Source organism: Nannospalax galili, unplaced genomic scaffold, assembly GCF_000622305.1.
Source record: "Nannospalax galili isolate Female #2095 unplaced genomic scaffold, S.galili_v1.0 scaffold1402, whole genome shotgun sequence".
Taxonomy (NCBI): domain Eukaryota; kingdom Metazoa; phylum Chordata; class Mammalia; order Rodentia; family Spalacidae; genus Nannospalax; species Nannospalax galili.
The window spans coordinates 535898-562649 of NW_008348453.1; the positions used below are offsets into that span (position 1 = coordinate 535898).

At 46.7% G+C, this 26752-nt stretch overlaps 1 protein-coding gene across 4 annotated transcripts in view; it reads left to right on the top strand.

Annotated features, from left to right (window-relative positions):
- Positions 1-26752, top strand: part of Kdm4a (lysine demethylase 4A) — a 54909-nt gene that overhangs the window by 19918 nt on the left and 8239 nt on the right. For all 4 annotated transcript variants that reach the window (XM_017801179.2, XM_008845379.3, XM_008845380.3 and 1 more), the window contains exons 9-15: positions 1773-2017; positions 2644-2843; positions 4446-4816; positions 15720-15840; positions 24109-24287; positions 25791-25995; positions 26435-26511. In XM_017801179.2, the coding sequence (XP_017656668.1) occupies positions 1773-2017; positions 2644-2843; positions 4446-4816; positions 15720-15840; positions 24109-24287; positions 25791-25995; positions 26435-26511 (1398 nt within the window). The remainder of the gene's footprint in view (positions 1-1772; positions 2018-2643; positions 2844-4445; positions 4817-15719; positions 15841-24108; positions 24288-25790; positions 25996-26434; positions 26512-26752) is intronic.

Below are 26752 nucleotides of genomic sequence, written 5' to 3' on the forward strand. Positions count from 1 at the left end.
CACTGATTCTATAAGAATTTTCTTAAACCAGTCTTCTAGTTTCATTCTGTTGCTATGATAAAACACTGATCAAAAACAACTTAGGAAGGGCTGGAGAGATGGCTCAGTAGTTAAGAACACTGGCTGTCCTTACAGAAGACCCAGGTTTGAATCCCAGCACCCACATGGCAGCTAACAACTCTCCATAACTCCAGTCCCAGGGGATCCGACAGCCTCTTCTGTCCTCCTCGGGCATTGCATGACAGGTGCACTTACCTACACGTAGGTAATACACTCATACACATAAAATAAAAATAATTTTAAAAAAATAAAAAAAAAAACAGCACAACTTAGTGAGGAAAGTTTTATTTGGCTTACACTTGCAGGTCACAATCCATCTTTGAAGGAAGTCAGGGCAGGAACTCAAGACAAGAACCTGGAGCAGAAACTGTGGAGGGTGCTGCTTACTAGCCCACACTCTGGCTCATGCTTGGCTAGCTTTCTTAGGTAGACCAAGCCCATGCCTAGGGATGGCTCCACCCAAGTGGGCTGGGGCCCTCTCACATCAATCATCAATCAAAACAATCTCTCACAGACATGGCCACAGGCTAGTCTGATTGGAAGTTCCTTAACTGAAGTTCCCTCTTCTCAGGTGGCTCTAGGTCTTATCAGGTTGACAATTAAAAAACTAGTCAGCACAAACCAGGCGTGGTGCTGCATACCTATAATTCCAATCCTTGGCAGGTAAAGGTAGCCTCAGCCACATGAGACCCTGTTTCAATAAAACAAGCCAAAAAACCCTTTGTGAATGTGATCAGATTTGGAAGTATAAAGTAAGGTCTGTGCATTAAGCATCAAAACCACACCTGCACATGCCAGTATTTCTTGCCATAGTTATTTTTAGGGGTCCCCTCCTGTGTGTGTGTGTGTGTGTGTGTGTGTGTGTGTTACTGACTGGGATTGATCCCAGGGTGTTCTGCATGCTAGACAAGTAAGCTACATCCTCAACCTTATTTCGAAATTTTAATTTGAGGCAAGGTCTTGCTCTATAGCCCAAATTATCCTTGAACTTTTGGTCCTCCCACCTAACTAAAACTCTCAGGTAGCTTGGATTACAGCCATGTACTACTAGGCTCACTAGGTCTCTTTCTTCCCAAATCCTTAGGTGTATGGTTTGTTTGTTGTTTGTTTGATTTTGTTTTTTGAGACAGGATCTCTCTGTATGTAAGCACTCTATAGCCCAAGCCGGCCTCGATCCACAGAGATCCACCTGCCTGTGTTGTGCACTCTGCTTTTTGTTTTTCTCGCTTCTCTCACATTTGAAGGCTCTCCAAGGACAGTACCCCTTAGCCTGGGAGCCAAAATAATTACTTTTTTTTTTTTTTTTTTTTTTTTTTAGCTATAGCTTTGGTCAAAATTGGTCTATTAAAATTGACATTACTGGTGTATGTGGTGGCACATACCTTTAATTCTAGCACTTGGGAGACAGAGACAGGCAGATGTCTATGAGTTTGAGACTAGGCTGGTCTACATAGAGAGTTCTAGGCCATCCAGGGCTGCATGGTGAGGCCCCATCTCAAAAAAGGGGCATATATTGTACAAAATAATATGTTTCACATGTTACTTTAATCCATGTTAAAAATGTGCTGGATCATATTTGTCCCCTATTAGCCTCTCTTGTCCCAATAATGCCTTAATATCCCTTCTCGTGCTTTTCTCCACTGGAGGGTGGAGATGGGCTGCTGGGTGAGGTGGAGCAGATAAGGCATACTCACTCTTGGGTCCTGTGGCAGTGCTCTTGCAGAAAAGACATGGTCAAGATTTCCATGGATGTGTTTGTGAGGCGGTTCCAGCCAGAACGATACAAACTCTGGAAAGCTGGGAAGGACAGCACAGTTATCGACCATACTCTTCCCACACCTGAAGCAGCTGAATTTCTGAAGGAGAATGAGCTACCTCCAAGAGCTGGGACTGAGGAGTGCCCAGAGGATGACATGGGAGGAGTTGAGCAGGGAGAGGAGGACAGCGTGAAGAGAAGGTACTGGGCAGGCCTGTGGGCTTGGCTACTGGGAAGGGTCTGGGTTGCTGCTGCAATACGCAGAGGCTGTTCTGTTTTGTTTGATCTATACCCAAGGTAGTCTTCTCTGAAAGGCTCTAGAAGCCACAGAACTGAGTGTCCCAGGGCTTCTAATGTGGCATGCTGGAGCAAGGGGCAGGGCCGGACCCTCCCTTTGCCCAAAGTCAGTTTTCTTCATATTATCAGTGTCTTTCCAAAGAGCATAGCATGGTAGAGGGAATAAGACTCACCAGCACAGGGGATAGGAGCTCTAATCTGCTGGCTTTGTCAGGGGTCTGAGCCAGAGCATCTGTGCTCATGTGGGAAAGACGGAGAGGACATCGGTGGGGTGCCTGGTCTAGGCCGGATGCTCTGCCAGGTATGTGCCAATCCACTTCTCAGTTCTCACAGTAGTTCTCTGAGGTGGGCAGTGGGATCTGTGCTTGCGGATGGGGAAGGGGCTTAGCTGTGAAGCCCTTCGTGTTCACACAGATATGGAGTATTCAAGCAGGCCTGGCCATTCGCTTTGGGTTGTGTGCGGACATATATGAATGCATTTGGGTGAGTGGGTGGGTATATGGGCTCTTATGTTTTTGTTCTTCTTGCAGCCTGGCCAAGCACCGTATAGGGACAAAGAGGCACCGGGTCTGTCTTGAAATACCACAGGAGGTGAGTCAGAGTGAGCTCTTTCCCAAAGAGGAGCTGAGTTCCGGACAGTATGAGATGACTGAGTGCCAGGCCACCCTCGCCCCTGTGAGGCCCACCCACAGCTCTGTGCGGCAAGTTGATGACGGCCTGCCCTTCCCAGGTGAGCTGATGGTGATGTTTTTTCCACAGCCTTATTGACACCTGTTTTTGTGTGTTCAGCGCCATATTGAGTGCAGGTCAGAAATAACAAAAGGGAGAGGCTGGTTGGAGCAGACCCACTGGAGGGCAAGAGGCACTTTGGTTGGAACGCAGGACAGACCAGGCATGGAGGGAAAGGCTTGTCCCACTACTTAGTGAGTGGTCAGGGAAACACTGAAGGCTTTGCTGGAGCTGACTTGGTGAGATGAGGTGGGCAGAAGCAGTAAAGTAAGGGTGTCCCTAAGAGGAAGAGGAAAGGCCTGCTCCTGGGAAGTAGCATCTGGTGGAGTCAGTGGTGATTTCCTCTGAATTTGATATTGGGGGTGGGAAGGATGGAAGGCAGCTGTGTGGCCAGGAAATGAGGCTGGATAAAGAGAATAAGGTGATGTAGAAGTGCCTCCCATTTTATTTAAAATTGTGCGCGTGCGTGCATGCGTGTGTGCGTGTGTGTGTGTGTGTGTGTGTGTGTGTGTGTGTGAATGAATGAGTGAGTGTGTCTGCAACACATATAGGAAGTCCATTGTTCTCTCCTTCCATTGTTTTTTTGTTGTTGTTGGGAGGGGTTTGACATAAGATTTCCGTGTCGCCCCAGTGGGGCTGAAATTCCTGTATAGAGCAGGCTGGCCTCAACAGAGATCCATCTGCCTATGCCCCGTAAGTGCTGGGATTAAAGGTGTGTGCCACCACTCCCAGCTCTGCTTCCACTTCCCTGTGGGTTCTGGGTATTGAACTTGGGTTGTCAGGGTTGCTTGGCAAGTGCTTTGACCTGCTGAGCCATTTTGCCCTAATTTTATTTTTTTTATTCATTCTTTTGGGTCAGAGTCTTGCTCTGTAGCCTTGGCTGGCCTGGGATCACTATGTGGACTGGAATCAATCATGGGCTATCCTTCTGCCTCCCAAGTGCTGGGACTGTAGGCATGTACCAGCTTAAAAGTTTCAGTTGACTATAACTGTCTGTGTTTAGAGAGTACAATGAGATAATTCAATATGTATATACAGTGAAGCATCGAATTAGGGCACCATTGTAAAGTTTGTTTACTTGGTGGCTAGAAGAGCCAAGTGTGTTTTAAGAGACATGGTGTGGCCAGTAGTGTTGGGACCAGCCACTCAAATGGTCACTAAGACGGGATTTATTACTGGCAGGCTTAACTTGGGTTTATTTACTGTTCTAAGGTATATCTGATAGGGCTGGATAGCTCTGTGGACTTGTACCTTGGGGCTGGGCTAGTTTCTCGTAGATTTTTGTAACTGTGCAGGAAGGACTTTGCTGAGCACAGTCACTTTCTGATACCCCTATTGTGTGTGGGTTGTACCCACCTCATACCCAGGAGTTGACTTTAGGACCCCTGAAGATTCTCACATGACAAGTAGAAGAAGAACCCCGGGGGCCCTAGAGGGTGAGTAGGTAGCCCCAATCATACAATGACCCTGTCAATGACCAGTGACCCAGGATTTGAAGCCAGGTCTCACTGTAGCATGTTCATTATGTGTTGCTATTCTGTCTCTTATCAAGTTCATCCACATGAGTGGAAGTTGGCTGTATTTAATGTATGCCTTTTTTCAGATTACTCTGACTCCACTGAAGTCAAATTTGAAGAACTCAAGAATGTCAAGCTAGAAGAGGAAGAGGAGGAGGAGGAGCCAGAAAGCACTGCTCTGGATCTGTCTGTGAATCCTGCTTCTCTAGGGGGACGCCTTGTCTTCTCAGGTTCCAAAAAGAAATCCTCTTCCAGCCTGGGCTCCAGTTCTTCTCAGGATTCTGTTTCTTCTGATTCTGAAACCAGCGATTCTATTTCTTGCCAAGGCCAGGAAAAAACAGAAGTTCTCACTGTGCACAGCTATGCCAAAGGGGATGGCAGGGCCACCACTGGAGAGCCATGTGTGAAGAAGAAGTGCAGTGCGCCCAGAAGCATCAGCGAGCAGGAGCTGGCAGAGGTGAGGTGTGGCAGGCAATTGCCCTGTAGGGTATCCTGTGGAGGAGGGGGCCTGGGAAGTGAAGGGGCTGCAGGTGTGTGGGAGGGCAGGCGTGATCCCTCCACCTCCTCATTTCCTGCCTGAATTGGTTGTGTCAAACAGGTCAGGTGATGTTTCCTCTCCTCCAGCTTGTTCTTTGCTGGGGTTTACCTTCTCTCTGTGACTGTTGATCTAGAGAACTGCATCTCAGACAGTAGCTTCAGGGACAGCACAGGTCCTCTCAGCTTAGTTGTATGCACTGGTGTGCTGGGAACCCTGCCTTTGACACCTTGCCTAGAGGTAAAAAGGTTTGAATGGCAGTGGTGGCAGCCCAGATACTTTGCGGGGTTTGGGATGAGATGGCCCTTCTCACCCTAAAATTTAAGGGCAGGCCTGGTGAGCAATTAACAGCACTGGGTGCTCTTGCAGAGGACCCAGGTTCAGCTCCTAGTACCTATGTGGTGACTAACAACGGTTCCTAATTCCAGTTCTAAGGGATTTGATGCCTTCGTCTGGCCTCTGTAGACATTGTATGACATGGCTATACTTACATGTAGGCAAAACACTCATATACATAAAATTAAGTAAATAAATAAAATGGAAATTCCAGGGCATTTTTCTTAGAAATTTTCACTGCCCTGTGGAACCTTAGCACGTCATTGATAGAGCATCCTTTTGGACACCTGGGCGAATTCCCAAAACTATAAATGTTTTTCAGTCTTCTTTCTAGAGCCTACTGTCACAGGAAGCTGTGTTCTCTTGGCTTTGTCTACCGTGGCTCTTGGAAGGTTTGCCATGTTGGGAGAAATGCAGTGTTGGTTGCAGCTGACTCACTCCACCCAAGTGACCTGCCCTTATTTCCTGGCGTTGCAGCTTGCGTGGTTTGAGTTGCAGTCTAGGTAACAGGTAGCACGTACATAATGGAAAATTGTGTAAGCTAGGCACGGTGATGCACCCCTGTAATCCCAGCACTCAGGAGGTAGAGGCAGGAGGATCAGGAGTTCATAGTTATCCTTGGCTACATAGTAAGTTTTAGGTCAGCTTGGGCTATATGTCTCAGAAAACTGAAAAAAGGGGCCAGTGAGATGTCCCAGCAGATAAAAGTGCCTGCAGCCAAGTCTGATGAGCTGAGTTCTCTTCCTGGGACTCCTGGAAGTTATTCTCTGACCACCACACATGCTTGCGTACTCACATGGGCATGCACACAAGACTGAAAAAAAAGTTTTAAGTGCAAAAGACCCTTGAGAGCGTGCATTACCTTTTTTGTTGTTTTGTCATTTTGAGGCAGGGTCTTACTACGTAGCCCTGGCTGCCCTTGAACTCTGTGTAGACCAAGATGACCTCAAACTCAAGAGATCCACCTGCCTCCACCTCCTGAATGCTGGGATCAGCACTGATCCCCCCCCCCATTAGATACCTTGTTGTATTTTTTTTTGTCTTTTTGAGACAGGGTCTCTCTGTAGCCCCAGCTGGCTTGGAACTTGCTATGTAGACCAGTCTGGCCTCAAACTCAAAAAGATCCACTTGCCAGGCTTGGTGGTGCACGCCTTTAATCCCAGCACTCAGGAGGCAGAGGCAGGTGGATCTCTGTGAGTTCAAGGCCAACCTGGTCCACATAGTGAGTTCCAGGACAGCTGGGGCTACAGGGAGACCCTGTCTCAAAAAGACCAAAAAAATCTGCTTGCCTCTGCCTCCCAAGTGCTGGGATTAAAGGCTTGCACCACCATGCCTGGCTTTAGGTACCTTGTTTTACCTGCTATCTTTGATTCATGAATTTGTCATTGTTGCACAGGGCTATGCTAATCTCTGCATTGGTCCAACTGTAGCACATGCACTATTGGTTTTCTTTGGTTGACGCACTGGCACTCATCCTGTCTCCATGTTTTCCTAGGGCTCTTCATCTCTTTTTATGGCTGGTTTTCTGCTTGTCTTTGACTTTTTGTTTGTTTGTTTACTTTTTCAATAATATCTGTTCCTTTAAAAATTTTTTTTTCAAAATTTATTATTTTCCTGTGTGATGAGGGTACATGTATACCATGGCACATATGTGGAGTCAGTTCTCTCCTTCTACCATGTGGGTCCCCGGAATCAAACTCGGGTTATCAGGCTTGGCAGCAAGTATCTTTACCCGCTGAGCCATCTTGCCATCCCTCCCCTTGTCTTTTAGTACCCAGACAGTTTTCCCTGCTTCCCTGAGTGCCAAGGCTCAGTTTCTGTAGACTTCCTGCCTCCATCTCATGGTGTTTTCAGGCTAAGGAGCTGATGACCACCATGTTTCCTTCACACTGCTGCTGATCGTTGTTCTCTGCCTTCTGGCAACTTCTATGAGAGAAGCTTTTCAGCTTGGAAGCCCCCTTACACCTGCTGCCGCCGCCACCTGGTATCTTCCTCACAAGTCCTCAGCTGCCTCCCCTTCTGCTGTGTCGTTTACCCTGTCCTGTGCTTGCTGAATCCTGACTTTCTTGCCTCCAGTTGGAGTCAAATCAAAAAAGCAGCTAAGAAGAAGCAAAAGTGTAATAAGAGATGCCTCCCTTGTCCCCCACTCCCTCTCAATATCTTGTCCTTTATTATTGTTACATATACATACATACATTTACAGGAGTGTGTGTGTGTACTGTATATGATATATAATTATATACATAAAATGCACTGAGTCCATTCAGTGCTGCTCCTGTGTACCTGTGTTTTAGGGCTGCTCCCTTGGAATTAGATAACCTCTCAGGGAGCTAGTCCCCGAACCAAACTGATACTCCCTCCTTCAGCATCCATTGATTGCCTGTAGCTCTTCATCTTGAGGTGGGACCCCTTGCAATTTCCCCATCTACCTTGGTATGTCAACTGTTTTTGTCATTATAGCAGACCTTGTTAGGTTATGGTACTAGAGATTTCATTGGTGTAGCTTCCCTTATCATGTCTAGAATGCTTTAAGTAGCAACAGGTGTCTTGTCCCTCTGGCTCTTTGATTCTTTCTGCCCCCTCTTCTATAGTGTTCCCTGAGCCTTAGGTATAGAAGTTGCATTGTAGATGTGTCACTTAGGGCTGGGTAATTCACAGACACTTATTCTCTGTGTTTGACTAGTTGTGGAACTTCTTAATAGTCTCCATCTATTACAAAAAGAAGTTTCATTGATGACTGGTGAGAGGTAGACTTTACTATAAATATAATGGTATATTTAGACTATAGTAAGAAATTATGTTGGGGGGCTAGAGAGATGGGTCAATGGTTAAGAGCCCTGGCTGCTCTTGTAAAGGCCCCAGGTTCGGTTCCCAGCACCCACATGGTGGTTAACAACCATCCAGGACTCTAGTTCCAGGCGATCCATCACCCTTTTCTGGCCTCTTGTGGTCACTGCATGAATTCATGCACTTATATACATGTAGCAAAACACTCATACACATAAAATAAAATTTAAAAAAAGAAAGAAATTATGTTGGTCTAGGGAAGTCACCCTTTTTCCTTCCTATATCTGGTAACGGTTAAGTGACGGATACAAAAAGTTGGGCATATGGGACTTAACATGTCCTTCATTACCAATTAATATGATGTAATAAAGTGGCTTTGGCAAATGGTCCTGATACTCACTTTCAAAGAGATGGATGACCTACCTAGAGACAGTCAGTCCTTGATGTCCACAGGCTCCTGGAAGGGATCACTTGCCAAGCTTCCACGTGATGAGGATGCTGACTAGCCTGCACTCCCTCTGTAGAAGTCAGATCCTAGTGAAGTGATGCACACTTAGCATCCACAGTGTGGACAGAAGCCAGGAAGCTATTGCCATGGAAATCCACAGCAGAGGGAAACTTCTCTCTAGGTGCTTCCCAGCCCTTTGCTGAAGAGTCCAAGTGCCTTGGCTTCCTTTTCATTTCTGTGTGGATTCTCAATTGTGCCTGATGGTGATGCCTAGCTCTGCTCCATCACTGGTCATCCCTCCTGGCCATCAGTATGTCGTGGCTGGTTTGAACTACTAAAAATTCTTCAAAAAGGTCTTGCCTGATTAGGCTGTTGGCTCACCTCTGTTTGTTTAATCCCTCCCTCCCTCCCTCCTCACTCCTTTCCTTCCTTCCTTTCTTCCTTCAAGATAGGGCCTTACATAGCCCAGGCTGGCCTCAAACTCATTATGTAACTGAGGATGCCTTTAAGCTTCCAATCCTCCTGCCTTTACCTCCTAGGTGCTGGAATTAAATTATAGGGATTGCACCACTCCCACCTCCTGGCTAACTGTAACTTTCTTTCTGGTCTTTGAGGTAGGGTCTTACTCTGTGTAGCCTAGATTGGCCTCAAACTCATGATTCTCCTGCTTTAGCCTCCTGAGCTTGAGCAGTTAGATGTTTCAACAAAGAAGGAAAAAGGGTTTGAAACAGCCAAGTCCTGTGGGAACCTGTCCTCCAGCCTGCAAGAAGTAGTGAGAATGGAACTGGAGTGGGACTGTGGTGACGGGGTAGGGCAGACAGTGCACCTGAGCTTCTAGAAGGTAGGAGCCCAGGACTGGAAGACAGGCTGGTCAGCACTGAGCACTGTTGTGGTCAACTCAGGATTTTGGCTTGATTTACTAGAGAGGGGAGGGTGCCATCTGTAGAGAATAGAAATTCTCAGAAATGTGGGTCTTATTAATTGGTTGGTTAGTGAGTTCAGATCAGGGCATGTCAAGTGTCTGTCTGCGATCTGGGATGAAAGCTTTTACACAGATTTGAAGCTCAGGAGAGACATGTAGGTAGGTTGGAAGTCACCAGGAGGTTGTTAGAGGGCATGGAAGACTTTGTGTAGTGTGAGGAACAGTTTCTACAGTGTGGGTGGTGATAGAGGGCCTTGGGGGAGGGGGGATGAGGAGGAGCAGCCAGAGGTCTGAGCATGAAGGCTTGTGTATCTAGCTCCAGCAAGAAGGATTCAAGACTGTGTATGGGGGGGCGGGGGTTGGTGGTGCAGGTGTGCCTTGTATTAAGGGCAAAAGCCTGCAAAGTGGGGGAGGTTGAAGATCATGGAGAGGAATGATTGGCTCCTATGAGGTCTGAGGAGGGGACATCCCATTACACATGGAGGGACATACATGACATAAACTTAACATTTTAACTGTTTTTTTAGTAGCAGTAAGTGCATTCGTGTTGTTGACTGACCCTTGGAGTAGATGGTTTTTGAAGTGAAAGGAGACAGTTGTCCCCAAGGGTCTCCTGGGATGAGTCCCTTCCATACTTCTGATCCAGCCTTCGTCAGAAGCCACTACTGGAAACTTGGTGCTTCATGTCGAGTTCTCGTTCTCCTTGGAAGCTTTGCAGCATGTTGCTCCTCAGTGCAGTTGTTGTTGGCTAGGAAAGAAGGTAAACTTCTAGAAAGAAGCTAGCCTTTGTCCTATATTCACCCTCCCTTCTTGGCACTGGTCCGGTCCCCAGAACATGGCTCATGAGCCTTCTGTAATTGTGGAATGAATGACTGAAGGTCAGGCTTATTTTAGTGAGAAGTCAACATTAGGACTGATGGGGTTAAAATGGGGGCTGAAGAGCTTTGCCCATACTGGGAGAGATCTGATAGCACTGTCTATATTTGGAAACATCTGGGTTCCTGAGAGCACCCTTGTGTCTCTGTACCACTTCCCTGCCCCCAAGCTCTAGTACCCTCAAGTTGTAATTGGGCCCTTGCTTTCCACATCAAGGCTTTGTCCATGGCAGTTTGGTTAGCTAGTTTTGGTGAAAGTACTGGAGCAGTAGGGTCTTCACAGAACTTCAGGAGCCACTGGGAGTCTGCTATGGAAACTCTTGTTAAGCTACTTTGGAAAAGTGAGTTTCCAAAACAAGGCTGTGGGACAGTTGGTTCATCTCCATATGGAACAAGCCTCATGGGGAATATTGATCTTGACTCTGTGTGCCAACTGTTAGAAGAGGGAACAAAAATTTTTGGAGCCCCAACTTTCTTACAGATAGAGGCCTGGAACATTCTACCTTCTGCTAATCCTGTCATCTGCACAAAAAGCCCTTGGCAGCGGGCCTCCCAACCCCCTTTGATGCTGTGGCTATATGTCCAGGCCAGGTGGCCAACTGGGATTTGAACCAGCACTTCCTGCTATGTGCTTAGGGAATTTAGAAAGTGGAACACAAGCCAAGGAGGGGCAGTGCTGTGAGGAGACGGTACATGCCATGTAGCAAGAGCAACATTCACTGGAAGGCTGGAAAGTAAGAGATGTATTTGAGTAGAGCTCACAGTTCTGGGCAGGCAGCACGGTGGTGGTGGTGGTGGTGGAAGGGCACGTCATGCCAGACACCAGGTCTCCCTGTGATTGGGTTTTAAGGTCCTCTAGGCAGCGATCCTGTCTCATCTATTTGCACTGCCAGGGCACCCAGTGCAGTACACTGGGAATGGATGCACGGAGTGCAGGGACAAAGTTAGCCTCCTGTCCCAGTGTTCTTGATCTGGATTTCTTCTGCCCCTATCAGCATTTGGATCTACAAAATGATCTGTCTTGACTTCCTACCCTGTCTGTGTTAATTTTCTATTTCTGCTGTAGCAGGTTACCACAAACTTAGAAGCTTGAAACAACACGAATTTACTATTTTATAGTTCTTCAGGACTTTTAAAAATTCCCTTTTCTTTGGTTTGGCTGTGGGTGTGGGTGTGTGGGGGCATGCAACGTGCCACAGTGCTTCTGTGGTGGTCAGAGGACTCCTGTCATGTGAGTCCCAGGGATCAAACTTAGGTCACACCAGTCTTGGTGACAAGTGCCTTTATCCACTGAGGCCTATTTTTTTTTCAATTATTTATTTTTTTATTTTTTAAATTTTTTTATTTTATGTGTATGCACGTATTGCCTGCATGTAGTAAGGGCACCCGTGTTGTGCAGTGCCCGTGGAGGTCAGAAGAGGCATTGGATCCCCTGGGACTGGAGTTAGGAACAGTTGTTAGCTGCCATGTGGGTGCTGGGATTCGAACCTCGTCTTCTGCGAGAACAACCAGTGTTCTTAACCGCTGAGCCATCTCTCCAGCCCCTATTTAAATATTTTTATTATTTTTATTTTATGTGTATGAGTGTTCTGTCTGCATGTAGGTAAGTGCACCCGTGTCATGCAGTTCCCATGGAGGATAGAAGAGGCTGTTGGATCCCCTGGAACTGGAGTTATAGACAGTTGTTAGCTGCCATGTGGGTGCTAGGATTTGAACCTGGGTCTTCTGCAAGAACAACCGTGTTTTTAACTGCTGAGCCATTTCTCCAGCCCTGGCCTATTTTTTATAGCTGCTGCATTGAGAAGTTTGCAGTAGGTCACACTAGGCTTTTACGTAGCATCAACAGGGCTGACTGCCTCTAAGGTGACTCTGTTTACTTGTCCTTTCCAGCTGCTGAGGGCCATCCTCATCATTGACTCTTGGCTCCCTTCCTTTTTCAAAGGCAGTGACATCTTTCTCACGTCATGTTATGGACTCTTCTCCCTTCTTGGGTTATTAAGTGATCCATAGTGATTACATTGGTTCTACCCAGCTAATCCAGGATAATCCCCCTATTTTAAGGTCATCTGATTATCAGCTTTAATTCTCCTTTGTCATATCAACGTAACATATTCACAGGATTAGGATGTGGACATTTTCGGGGACTGTTAACTCTGCCATGTATTTTACTGTCTTGATTTCACAAGCTTCCCTCTTTCGCCTGTAGATTGTACTTAGATAGCCCCTGTGCTGGAGGCCATTTCTTTCTCAGGCTGATCTCACTCTTTAGAAATGAGCTATGCCATGGACTCACTCTTAGTTCCTTATGTCTGCTGGGGTGCATTGAAAGCAAGCCCAGACCTCCCAGTTGCTGAGTGTCCTGGCGACCTCCCTGCTCAGCTCTTGTATTTCCTGGCACAGTGTAGCCATCCCCTGCTTGGCTTTGTGGCCTTCCTCCTCCTAGTCTGAGGTGGAGCTGCCCTTGCTCTCGCCATTTGTCCTCTGCTGCTGAAGGCGTGGCCCTTGGTTGGTCATCCATCAATGTTCTCATATGCGCCCACAGTCTGCAGTTGGGGTTTAAGTTGGGGAAGGGGAATATCACTATGTTGTCTGCCTGCCGCTAACTTGTAGGCTCAGATGATCCTCCTGCTTTAGCCTCCCAAGTAGTTGGGACTACAGGTTCATGCCATCAAACACAGCTACTATTTTAATTTTGAACATAATGTTGAGCAGTGCCAGATCTATAGTTCTTATTCTGACCTCTTTGCTAACCCTATTAGCAAATGAAGGGCGTCTAGATCCATGTTGTGCCACTCTTTGTGTTTAGCTTAGTTTGTTTTCACACCCCTATTATCCACATGAATCCTCTTGGTGCCTCCCACCATGGTGATCCAGGCTAGATTCCTCACTGTATCTGGCTTCTTTGCTCTCACTCCCTTCCTAGTTCCTGCCACACGCCAGGTTTAGCTCTGTGATCTAGGTGTGTTCAAAGCAGGGAGTACCAGAATGTTGTAGTACTGGAGTAAAAGAAATGAATATTATTTTAAAGTTTTTAGTTTATGTATATGAGTGTTTTCTCCACATATAAGTGCACCATGAATGTTTTGCCAACATGTAAGTGCACCACATACATGCAGTACTCATGGAGGGCAGAAGAGGGTGTCAAATCCCCTAGAACTAGAGTCACAGGTGGTTTTAGCTGCCATGTGGGTGCTGGGAATCAAACCAGGTCTTCTGCTAAGAACAGCCAGTGCTCTTAACCACTGAGCTATCTCTCTAGCCTCTAAATTTAATTTTTAATTTTACCCCTTTACAGGTTATTTTTGTTTAAAAAAATGTGCAGAAGTGCCTTGATGTATATAATTAGTAAGCATGTGTAGGCTGGTTTGTATGCACCTAAGGTGAACAAGGGAACAGTGTTTAAGAAATTAGACCTGAAGACTTATTCATTTGAAGAACGGAAATCAATGGACTGGGGATATAGCTCAGTTAGTAGAGTGCTTGCCTAGCACCCACGAAACCCTGGATTCCAACCCTACCTCTGCATTAACCTGGTATGGTGGTGTATACTTAGTATACTTAAAATCCAAGCACTTCAGAGGTGGAGACAAGAGGATCAGGAGTTCAGAGTTATCCTCATTTACATGGTGAGTTCAAGGCCAGCCTGGGCTACATAAGGTATCCCTGTCTAAAAGAAAACAAAACAAAACAGTAAAACAAACAAAAATGCACCACCAACAAAGCCATCCCATAAAAAACCATGGAAGTCAAAAGGAAGCTGTTTTGGTAGAAAGGAGGCGATACCCAGAGCCCTTCCTCTCCACTACAGTGGAGGCTCTTGAGGTGCCTTCCTGATGTTCATTGTCCTTTTTACAATGCTGGGGGTTAAACCTTGGCCCTCATACATGCAGGGCCAGTGCTTTGCCACTGACCTGTGCCACAGCTCCCAAGTGTTCTTTGGGAAGCCATTGCTTTGGACGTAACACGTGGTATGGCTCTTGTCAGAGGCTATGAATGTGTCTGTTTCCCCAGATACCAGGGGCAACACATCCCGAACTTCCTCACTCCTTTACATCTTCCCTGCACAGTCCATGCATCCTTTGTTCCACACTCTGCTTTCCTGGGAGGTCCTTTGCACACGGGTGTCCAGTTAACATTTACCGAGTGAATGGTCCCAGGGATAGGGTAACCTGATGGAGGAGCAGTTTCTGTCCTGCCTCAGTGTGGCCTGCAGAGAAACTGTTTTGAGATCCTAGGTGTTGCCCTTGAGCTCCGGGACTCTGGATACTCCAGGGGTCCAGGACCTTCTCTACTGTGGCACTACAGTGCCAGCACTCCCTGCTGCAGTCTGAGGCATTGGTTTAGTATTGCAAATGGCGTCTTCTAGGCCTCATTTCCTTGCTTAATGGCTTTTGCCAAGCCTGTGGCTCCTAATGTCAGTATAACCAATTTAAGTGTGTTGATTAAAAACTCTCATGTAGCATTACTCAGTCCTGTACATCATCGTAAACCTAATTACATTTGCTCAGGCATGATGTAAATGTAGTGTTAAGTCAGCCTCCTCTCGGCATCTGGGCTGGAGGTGTAGATGCACTCTGTCCCGTCAAGAGGGAGGAGTTAGTGGGCCCGAGAGCCCAGGTCTTGATGGGATGGAAGATTAAGTGGTCTGCTATCCTTGTAATGGCTTAGATTTTATCTTCTAGATTCTCAGCATGGATGGCCCTGCTGCCCACACATTATAAGAGGATGCTGACCCCCAAGGCTAAGGAAAGGGGCACCTTGGCTCCTTTGGGGTTCTAATTTGTCTCACGGTAGGGACCCTGAAGGGAGAAGGCTCCTGGCTCTCCTTTTGAACCAGAGTAGGCTTGCTTTCTCTATATTTAGTTGAGTTTAGGCAGCTTCTGAGAAGACCAGGAACCAAAACTTAGAACAGATTTTGCCATAAAATTCTCAAGTACATTGATGTAGACTAGTTTGCACGGTGGTGTTGTTTGCACTTTTCTAAGGCAGATTTTTTAAAGACAGGGTCTCACTATATAACCCTGGCTGACTTGGAACTCATTATGTAGACCAGATTGCGCTTGAACTCACAGAGATCTATCTGCCTCTGCCTCCTATGTGCTAGGATTAGAGGTGTGTACCAGCAAGCCCGGCAAGACAGATGTTTGTTTTGGTTTTCTATTTGTTTCCCATGCTGGTGTTCCCCACTTAGTGCCCTCCTTTCTCCCTTTCTTCCTACCTCTATTCCCCCCATCCTTCTTTTCCTTTTGTTTCTAAAATAGCCTCACTATGTAATCCACATGGTCTTAGAACTCAATATATATAGCCCAAGCTGGCCTTGACTTCTTTGTCTTTGAACCTCAGCCTCCTGTGTAGTTGGATTTACATGCCCAGGTTCCTTGGTTTTCATCATAAGATCAACTTCTGCTGTATGTCAAAATGAGGGAGGACTGATTTGATTTCCTCTGGTTTGCTCAGGTTGCAGATGAGTACATGTTTTCCCTGGAGGAGAATAAGAAGACCAAGGGTCGCCGCCAGCCCTTAAGCAAGCTTCCTCGCCATCACCCGCTTGTGTTGCAGGAGTGTGGCAGCGATGACGGTAGGTCACTTCACTAGGGGGAAATCAGTTCACTTTAGTGGGACTTGCTGTGACAGGACGTCCGAGGCCCAAACAGAGGGGTGACGGTGGGCCTGTGGCTTAGCTCTTCTTTTACTCTATGGATTTCCTTTTATTTCTAGTTTGCTACTGAGTTTTCATAATCAGTTTGAGATTCTTGGAATGTGCTTAATATGAGATAATAGCATGCAGGTCTTTCCTTTCTTCTCCTAGGAGGTACAAGGATGGTTTTTCAGGATAGCAAATTTTGACAATGATGCCAAGCCCTATGCTGGATGTGGACACAAAGCTAACTAAGATATGTCTGTGCCCTTAAGATACTCACAGGGTAGTGGGGCAAACTGACAGGTAATGAGATCTAAAGAAAGGATGCCAATCCAGGCTGAGGGGACAGCATGAGTAAACATGGAGAGGAGAGACAGGAGCATATATGCAAAGGAACTGCTCATGTGCCTGGAGATCAAGATCAAGGCTACAAATGGACGTGGACTAGGAGGAGCAAGGCAGGAGTGAGGGCTGGGTCATCGACAGGGTTTTGTATGAGCTGAGTGAGGCCTTGCTCAGGAACCATGGAAATGTTTGAAGTAGAGCAGTGTTTCCATCAGGTTGACATAAGAAAGACTGGTCCTAGTGTGGGGTCTTGAGAATGGTTTTGATAAGACCACATGGGCTTTGGTGGTGTTTTCTTTGTGATGTGTCGGTCTGAACTAGGATGCTGGTGGTAAGGATGGGAGAAAGGGAAGTAGTGAAGATAGAGCCAGCTGGATTTGTTGACGGTCTGGAGCTATGAGGGTTGGGGAGGATGAGTTAGTGGTCTCACCTTCATGGTTTGTTGCTTTGGTTGGGTTTTGGGAATCTGAGTTCAGTGTTTGTTTGATTTTTTTTTTTTTTTTTAAATTTTTTTTTGTTTTTGTTTTTTTGTTTTTTTTTGAGGCAGGGTTTCCTGGTTGGTAGCTCCAGCTGACCTGGAACTCTGTTCTAGTTTATTTCTCAATTGCTGTGACAAAGTACTCTGACCAGTACTAGCTTGGGGAGAAAAGGGTTTATTTTATATTACATCTCTCAGGTCACAGTTCATCAGGGAGCCCAAGGTAGGAACTCAAGGTAGAAACCTGGAGGCAGGAGCTGGAGCACAGGCCATGGAGGAATGCTGCTTACTGACTTGTTCCCCTGACCCCTGTTCAGCCTGCTTTCTTATGCAACACAGGCCCACCTGCCCAGGGGTGGCACCACCCACAGTGGGCTGGGCCCTCCCACATCACTCAACAATCAAGAAGATGCCTCACAGACATGGCCACAGGCCAGTTCAATGGAGGCAATTCCCCAGTTGAGGCTCCCTCAACCCTGGTGTGTCAAGTTGACACTAAAACTGTCCAGCACAAACTCGCTATGTAGACCAGGCTGACCTTGAGCTCCACAGGGATCCATCCACCTACCTCTGCTGGAGTCCTGGGATTAAAGGTCTGCACCACCATGCCTGGCTTATTTGTATTTTTGAGACAGGGTCTCTATGTAGCCCTGGCTGGCTTGGAACTCACAAAGATGTATGTCCGCCTCTGACTCCTGGGTGTTGGGATTAAAGGTGTGTATTGCCTCGCCCAGCTCTGAGTTCAGTGCTGATGTAGACTTAGGAATGGTACAGATGTGGTGCTTTTTAGGATTATTTTAAAATAAAGGAAGTCACTCATGGAGAAGGCAGAGGCTAGGGATAGGTGGAGGGGAGCCTAAGAAGGAGACAGAAAAGGAGTAAGAGACATGGGCAAGAAGAAATGGGAAGTGAGGCTCTGAAACTCAGGGTGATCAACGGTGGGGAGCCATTCTCCTGTGCTGCTTGGTATAGAGTGTTGGTAAGCCTGGGCCTTGGCAGGGCTGTGGGGATAAGCCCCTATACTCTTGCAAAACATTCACTTGTTCTTAGTACTCTCTAACTAGTGCTCAGTCCTTCCTAATGAGCCAGTCGCTGCAATTTTCTTTTGTGGAAAGTCTGTGACAACTTGAGTCTAATCCCAGGAGGGTCCTTAGTTTATGCTCTAGCCTAGCTAAGACCTTTAGTTTAGTTGCATGATTTCTTCCCCAGTGCTGTAAAATGACATAGATTATAGAAACCTGGAACAGCAGAATAATTTTTCAAGAGGCTAAAGAAAGTTACCCTTAAGCCTATCTTCCAAAGATGGGCAGTGTGAGTGAATATTTATGTATAACTTCTAGGCAATCATGGATTGGGTCCAAGTGTGTCCTTTTAACGTGTAATTGAGATCATGACACTATTCTCAACTTTTTGTGATGAGCAGTGTTCAAAGTGAAGGGATGGGGACACTGTGACCTCCCCACGTGTTCAACAGTTGTTTACAGAACACTGTCACTGTAGTTTGTCTTACCACTTCTTTTTGCTAGTCGCTTCTTAAGACAGATGTCACATAGCCCAGGCTGGTCTTGAACTCGATATGTAGCCAAGGCTGGCCTTAGTTCCTGATTCTCTTGCTTCTACTTCTGACTCAGGTAGCTTTGGTGTCACATGTACACCTGCCTAACTGCTACATCCCTGAAAGTAAGCAGTGGTCATTTGGTCATTTTACTTTTTCCTTTCTCTTAACCCTTTCTTCTTTTACTTTTGCAATAATAACATAGGGCCTCATACATGTTAGGCACACACTCTACCACAAGCCTGAATCCCCAGCCCTCTTTTTACTTTTTATTTGAGATTAGGTCATACTTAGTTGCCTAGGCTGGCCTTGAACTCGCTTTATACATAGGCAGGCCTTAAACTTTTAATTCTCTCGCCTCAGCCCTCAGAGTAGCTAGGACTACAGGCCTGCCCCAGGCCCAGCCTGATCTCCTCATTTAATACACAAGTGGGCATCTGCTCAGGATTGTCCCCTAATAAGCACTCTGCTGTTAATCTTGTTTTCACACCCAGGCCAATAAGCAGTACTGTCTTAATTGCTTCTGTTCATCAGTCCAGATTTGTCTTGTCTTCCTCTGCTGAACTGCAAATGCATTCAATAGAGGTTTTTTTTTCCCTTTAATATAAACCAAACAAGGGTTATATACTCTACTTAAAATTAGGATTGTTAGGCTAGTATATTGCTTATTCCACCACCCCACACACACTTTTTTTTTAAACGGGCTTGGTTGTTGTGATAAAACACTGACCAAAACCAAGTTGGGGAGGAAAGGGTTTGTTTCATCTTATAATTCCTAGAGATGTCCAGGCAGGAACCTGCCACAGAGCTAAGGCAGAGAGAGGCTTTGAAAGAAGAATCTGCATGCTGGCTCGCTTCCCCTGGACCGCGGAAGGATGCTGTGTACTGACTGGCTCGCTCCCCCTGGACCGGGGAGTGATGCTGCGTACTAGCTTCCTCCCCCTGGACCATGGAGGGATGCTATGTACTGGCTTGCTCCTCTGCCTTGCTCAACTACCATTGGCTACCATCCTTATACAGCCCAAGCCCACCTGCCTAGATGGTATCATCCACAGTGGGTTGGAGCCTCCTATGTCAACTAGCAATTAAGAAAATGCCTTATAGACATGGCCAGAGGCAATTCTGGTGGAGGAAATTGCTCAAATGACGTTCCCCCTCTTCCCTCCTTCTTCTAGTCTGTGTCAAGTTGACAAAAGCTAAAGCACAATTGGTTCCTTGTCAACTTGACATACAAACACATCACTGTAAGCCATACCCTTTTCATATCTTGTCCCCAAGAGCTCATGCTAATATCACAATATAAAACACAGCTTAACTTTTAAAAGTTCCACAGTCTTTTGACAATCCAGTGATTTGAAAGTTTAAGTTCTCTTTTAAAAATTCAGAGCCTTATATGATGGTACATGCCTTTAAAGTCCCAGCAGAGGCAGACAGATCTCTGTGAGATTGAACCCAGCCTGGTCTACATAATGAGTTCCAGGCCAGCTGGTACTATAGGGAGACCCTGTCTCAAATAAAACAAAAACAAAACAAATCCAAAGTCTCATGACTGGGCTCCTGTCAAATAAGAAATAATTTCCTTTTCTAAGATGGAAGAATCAAGGCATAAAAATTATCACATTTAAGCAGAATCAAAGTCCAGCAGTATAGCTCCAGATCTTGTAGCTCAGTGTCTGACATTTGGGACTAAAAGGGCTTGGGCAGCTCCTCTTCTGCAGCACTGCCATCTGTAGCACATAGAGCATATCTGGTAGGTTCAGGCCAGCTCCAGTGCCTACCTCCTGCTGTCCTTAGTGGTTGCCCTACAGTCAGTCCTGGTATCTCCAGTATTTTGGTGTTACCACTGCAACTGAGGCTGCATCTTCCCCAAAAGTGTCTCCCAGGCTTTCTCAGGGACTCTACCCAGCCTCGTGGTGTCAAGCCTTGGCTTTTCTCCATGTCCCTTTCCATCCTGGGGTCTCCACAGCAGTAGAGGCTGTACCTTTACCAATGGTCTTTCCTGGCCTAAAACAGTGCTAAACCTCTGCTGCTGTCCATGACCCCCTGCATGCCTGTAAAACCAGTACTATGGGAGACACCTACATGTTTCCAGGTTCATCTGCCAGCTTGGGATGTGGCGTTGGCCCCCTCTGGACCACAGCTTGCGTGCTCACCCTGAGGAAGTATTTCCCAGATTTTACCTCCGTAAAAAATCTGGTTTCTTATTAATCATAGTTGATTTTTCAGCCCTAGCTGACCAGTATCCATTGTCCCAGTGAAATACAGGTTTAACTTCCACAGATTTATTTATTTATTTATTTATTATTTATTTATTTATTTCGGTCTTTTTGAGATAGGGTCTCCCTGTAGCCCCAGCTGGTCTGGAACTTACTATGTAGACCAGGCTGGCCTGAGTCTCACAGAAATCCACCTGCCTCTGTCTCCCAAGTGCTTGGATTAAAAGGTGTATGCCACTGTGCCCAGCCTGTTCTTTTTTTTTTTTTTTTTTTGGTCTTTTTGAGACAGGGTCTCCCTGTAGCCCCAGCTAGCCTGGATTTGCTATGGAGACCAGGCTGGCCTTGAACTCCCAGAGAGCCACCTGCCTCTGGCTCCTGAGTGCTGGAATTAAAGGCGTGTGCCATCATGCCCAGCCTTCTTTTTCTTTTTTAATTTTATTTATTTTTTAATTTTAAGTATATGAGTGTTTTACCTGCATGTATGTAACTGCACCTATACTGTGCAGAGGCAGGAGGGCACTGGATCCCCTGGAACTGGAGTTACAGATGGCTGTGAGCTGCTGTGTGGGGGCTGGGAACTGAACGTGGTCCTCTTCAAGAGCAGCCAGTGTTCTTAATCACTTAGCCATCTTTCCAGCCCCACTTCCACAGATTCTTAATCCGAATATATCACATGGCCTCAGTAGAGTTTTTGTTTTCCCTGCCTGCTTGCATTTCTCTCAACATTATCTTCCAAGCTGCTATAGAACAGCCCATTAGGCTGTGAGTACTCAAGGGCTTATCCAACCCAAATCTCCAAAAAGCCTTCCACAGTCCTCCCCTAAAAGAGCATGGTCAGGTCCTTCATAGCCATACCTCACATTCCTGGTCCCACTTCCTGTTCTAGTTTGCTTTCTATTGATGTGATAAAATATTTACCAAAACCAACTTGAGGGAGGAAAGGGTTTATTTGACTTACAGGTCACAGTCCTTCATTGCGGGAAGCCAAGGCAGGAACTGAAGCAGAGACCATGGAGGAATGCTGCTTATTGGCCTGCTCCCTCTGGCCTCTCAGCTACTTTCTTCATGGCCCAGGCCTACCTGCCTAGGGATGGCACCACCCACAGTGGGCTAGGCCCTCCTATATCAATTAGCAATTAAGAAAATGTCCCATAGACATAGCCACAGGCTCTTTTGATAGAGGCAACTCCTCAACTGATATTTCCTTTTCCTAGGGGACTAGTTTGTGTCAAGTTGACAAAAACTGATGAGCAAAACTCTAGCCCAGACTGGCTTTGAATTCATGATCCTTCTGCCTCAGCCTCTCAAGCTTGCAATTAGAAGCTTGTACACCATGCTTGGCTTTCCTGGCTTTATAAAAGAATCACTTTCATCTGAGGCATAACATTTTTAGTGAAATGCACATGTCTTAACTATAAGGCTCTGTGAAACATTACATATGTAAACTGTTAAAATTTTGATTCCTGCAATTTTCACTTAAGACAGTGAACATTTTCCCTTGGCATTCAGTATTCACATATGGAATGATTTTGGCCACTTTTGACTTTGTAAGTGGAACAGATGTCAGTGTGCTAAGTTTGTAGCTGTGGCTGTGAGCCTGTCTGTTTCTATCTCTTCCATCCTATTTTGGTCCCTCATGTTCCAGTCTGGACCTGGACAATGGGGCCCTTAGAGGTTGATTTAACTTGTGTGCATCGACCTCCTTATGCCACAGTGATCTCTACTGAGGCTGTATACAATGGCACCTGCCAGATCCCTTTAGATTAAACATGACTGTGAAGACAGAGAGGGAAATGATTTATCTGTGCTGAGGTAGAGTTGTCTGAAGTGAACAAATGGGCAGGTTTGTCCGCCAGAGCTTTCTCTGGGCTGCTTTGCAGAGATCTCAAGGGCTCCTTGGGAGGGAGTCCTTTTGTCTGGGAAGGAGCAGTGTCACTGGAGTAGATTGCAGGCACCCCCCCCCATAGTACCACATGCAGTGACTTCATGACATGCCTCACTGGGTGGTGCTGTCAGGGCCGGTCTCCTGTCAGATACTGCAAGGGAGTACTTGGCAAGGGAGCACATGGCGACTGTTACTTCTCATCCCCCCCACTGCAACAGCCGATACTGCAGGTGTGAGCCACCACGCCTGGTGATTACAGCAGTCCATTCTGATGGCTGCTTCTGCTTCTGCTTCTACCGCAGCTCCTCCCTCTAGACTGTCAGAATTCCTATGGGTCTCTCCTGCACCTTGACCTTGTGTGCCTGGAACTAGTGAGCTGTGTACCTTTCTTGCTTCCATCTTGGTTCATGAGCAAACTTTTGTTTTCCATTCTGCAGTGAGTCTTATTCCTTTAGGAAGATGTACCCAGATAGGAACTTTTCCTGGGTTGTGGTAAGGGCTCTTGAGTTGTGGTATCTGCAGGCCACTGAACCTAAGGGAGATGAGGGCTCTGAAGCCCCAAGGCCTTGTAAAGGTCCTGGGCTTTACAGTCCTCCATGGTCTCTGAGATCATTGCCTCTCCCTTACCCCCCATCCTTTGAAAATGCAAAAACAATTCTAGTTTCCTGAGTGGGTTGGATTGTACCTGCAGGCAGTTCATCAACTCCTGGTCTAAAGGTGACATTAATGTTTCATGATCAGTAAGAGGATATGTTCCAAACACATGATTCTATCCTTCTCTGAGGCAGAGCCAGATGTAGGAGAATCTTGCTCAAATAGGCAAATATCCCCTGAACTTTCCAGAGTCGGCTGGAAAGTCCTGACCAAGGGCCATGATGTAACGTCTTTCAAGCTTTGCCAATTCCCTGTTATTTTTCCTTCCTTTTCCCCCAGCTCAACTAAAGGGAAAACCCTAAGGGGTTAGAACTTAATGGGCTGGCATTTTGGAGGCTGCAAATAACATGGTTTCTGACAAGAGGGCGTTTTAGTCTACTGCTGTTGGAGAGGGCAGAAGGTTGAATGTGGCAGCTGTTAAAGGGAACAGAGCTCCCAGGGCATGAGGAAGAGTAGAAATGATGAGTCAGTCTAACCAGAAAAAGGCGTATAAGCAAGACCCCTCTAAATCATCTGGGTATTAGAGTCTATTGGTAATCACTTTTGTCCTTGGCTTTTATTACTTTTTTTTCTTGTCTTTTAAAAAAAAAAAATTATTGTTTTTATATGTATGCATGTATTGCGTACATGTAGGTAAGTGCACCCATGTCGTACAATGCCTACAGAGGACAGAGGATACTATCAGATCCCCTGGAACTGGAATTACAGACAGTTGTTAGCTGCCATGTGGGTGCTAGAACTCGAACCTGGGTCCTCTGCAAGAACAACCAATGTTCTTAACCACTAAGCCGTCTCTCCAGGCCTTTTTTCGGTCTTTTTAAGACAGGGTCTCCCTGTAGCCTCAGCTGGCCTAGAACTCGCTATGTAGACCAGGTTGGCCTCAAACTTAGAGATTCACCTGCCTCTGCTTCCTAAGTCTTGGGATTAAAAGGGTGCCACCACCTGTCTGGTTTTTATCACTCTTAGGGATCAAACCTCTGGGACCCAGGAGCCCTGACGGAGATGCTCTGCTCTATAGGCGGTCTTCCCACGTGTGGGGCTGATGCTGATTCACTTCTGTCTTTTCTTCTAGAGACTTCTGAACTGACCCCTGAGGAGGAGGCTGAAGAGACAGAGACTTGGGCCAAGCCCCTGAGCCAGCTATGGCAGAACCGACCTCCCAACTTTGAGGCTGAAAAGGAATTCAATGAGACCATGGCCCAACAGGCCCCTCACTGTGCCGTCTGTATGATCTTCCAGACGTACCATCAGGTAGGCCTGTTCCGTGGTCCCCTTTGTATCCAGGACCAGCAGTCAGAGGAAGCTGGGTTTCATTATGGGTGCAAGGCTTGTCACTGTTTACTTTGAGGACGGCTTGTCTTCTAGCATTCTCTGCCCTGTCAGTTCTGTGGTGAGGATCCTTCAGGCAGATAACCCAACCATGGGAGCATTCCCTTGAGAATGCTTGGCGGACCATGTAGCTCAGGTGCCCCTTGCACGTGTGCTCCACATAGGCCTCACTCTTGGTAGAACACTCTACCATTATCCTAGCCTAGGAATATTCTTGCCTACTTGTATGTATGTAGTCCTGGCCAGTTTGGGTACAGGATGGGAATTTCTTTTCCATTTGAAGTCTAAACTTAGGTGAAAAACTAGATCCTCTCATGCTATCCCATCTGTCCCTCCCCACTGTCATACCGCTTGGCTAGAAGGGGCTTGGATGGCATGAAAGCAGTGAGTCTGAGGAGATGAAGGTTGGTGGTTGCTGGGCTTGGCTGTGCTGGGTCACTGATGGCCTTACCATCATGGATCACCTTGGGTTAAACTCTAGAAGGCTGGGCAGGCATTCACAGCAGTAGGTGTGAGGTGTGACTGGTTCAGCTGGGACCTACAGAGCTTGGCAGTAGATAAGAAGTCCAAAGGTGGTTAAAGTGGCATGGCTATCTTGAGTTTGTAGGGCCCCAGGCTCATGTCTGCAGAGGGATGGAACCTAGATTCACATATTGGATCAATACCTTACTCCTCTTTGCATTAACAGAAAGCAAAAACCAAAGGACTGTAGGTGCCATTGCCCATGAGGGAGGTGATTGGCCTGGCTGTCAGCAGTAACAGCTAAGGGAGGGCCAGAGTTTCATGAATGGCATAGGCTTAGAGGTTCCATCCAGTTTCCATCCTGGACTGAGGATGATGGTGCCATCCAGCAGCAGAGCAGAGGCAGAGGATATCTGCAGTCAGTGTATTTTGTCTGGGCAGTATGTAGACATAATGCTTTTCCTGGAGAGGCGGGAGCCAGGAATCACAGGTCAGCTCCAGCCATGCTATAGTGCTACAGCTCAGGTGACCTGCTGACGTGGTCCATCAGAGGTAATCAGTGCTGGCCCATTAGGAGCTTGTGCTCTGGGTGCTGTCTCTGAGTGGGGCTCCCATGTGGTACAGCACCTAGGGGAGCCTGCTGTGGCAGTATCACTGCTAAGATCTCAGCATTTTATTATCACTTGGTTTGGGAAGATTGAAATCCCAGTTGCCTCTTACTGCACTCCCTCTTCTCAGGTTGTCCCCCAGAGGCCTTTGTTTGATGTTGCTGTGAGAAATTGAATTTGAGTCATTAGAGGTAACTTCAATTAGTAGCTGTGGGATAATGGCTGTGCACCCGGGAGCTATAGCCACTGTCATACCAGTAAGAGGGCCAGCTTTCTGCTGATGGAGCAGGTGGAGAGGCAGGAGCACTGGTGGGTGTGCTCACTGTGCTGCACACATTCTCTTCCTTTCACTTAGGTCGAGTTTGGAAGCTTTAGTCAGAACTGTGGGAATGCTTCAGAACTAGCTGCCCAGACACAGAGGACCAAGCCATTGATTCCAGAAATGTGCTTCACCTCAACTGGCTGCAGCACGGACATCAATCTTTCTACTCCTTATCTGGAAGAGGATGGCACCAGCATGCTGGTGTCCTGCAAGAAGTGTAGTGTCCGCGTCCATGCCAGTGAGTGTCTCTCACCTTTCTCTCGTCTTGTCCCAGCAGCACCCACCTGCTCACTGCAAGTCCTTGTCCTCTTTTAGCCTTTGCAGTCTCCCGATGCAGAAGTTGCCTATATGTTCCCTGGAAGTTGTTGGCTGGTGAATGCATTTCCTTTTGACTCCAGCATTCACACCAGTGTCTGTCAACTCTGGGGTCCTCTGGGTTGTGGGCATCTGGAGGGAATTAGTCCTGGCTACTTCCCAGGTGTATGCACCAGTGAATCCAGTTTCTGACTTTTCTAGTCAGACTGTGTGGTTGAGCCCTGGGGACTGTGATCTAGAATTTGGGGATTTCTGTAATAATTGGGTTTCTTTGGGAGATGGTGTCTATGGAAAAGTATTGTAAATCTCCATTGTAACTCCAATCCCCACATTTAATTTGCTCTTCTTGGTGTCCTTATTAGGTTGCTATGGGGTCCCCCCTGCAAAGGCTTCTGAAGAGTGGATGTGTTCTCGGTGTTCAGCCAACGCCTTGGAGGAGGTGAGTGCTCCCTTGCTCTTCCTATCTTCCCCAGGAGACTGGAGTGACTTCAGAGCTAGTGTCTTTTTTGTGGGACATAATGTATATCCACAGCAGTTGACTTAGGGCCTGGTACTCAGTGATGTCAGAGTGGGTGGATCTGGAAGCTGTATTAGTGTCATCTGGGAAAAACTAGGTAGATGCCTTGTAGAGGGTCCATCATCTTCTTTTTTAAAGAATTCAGCTCTAGGGGCTGGAGAGA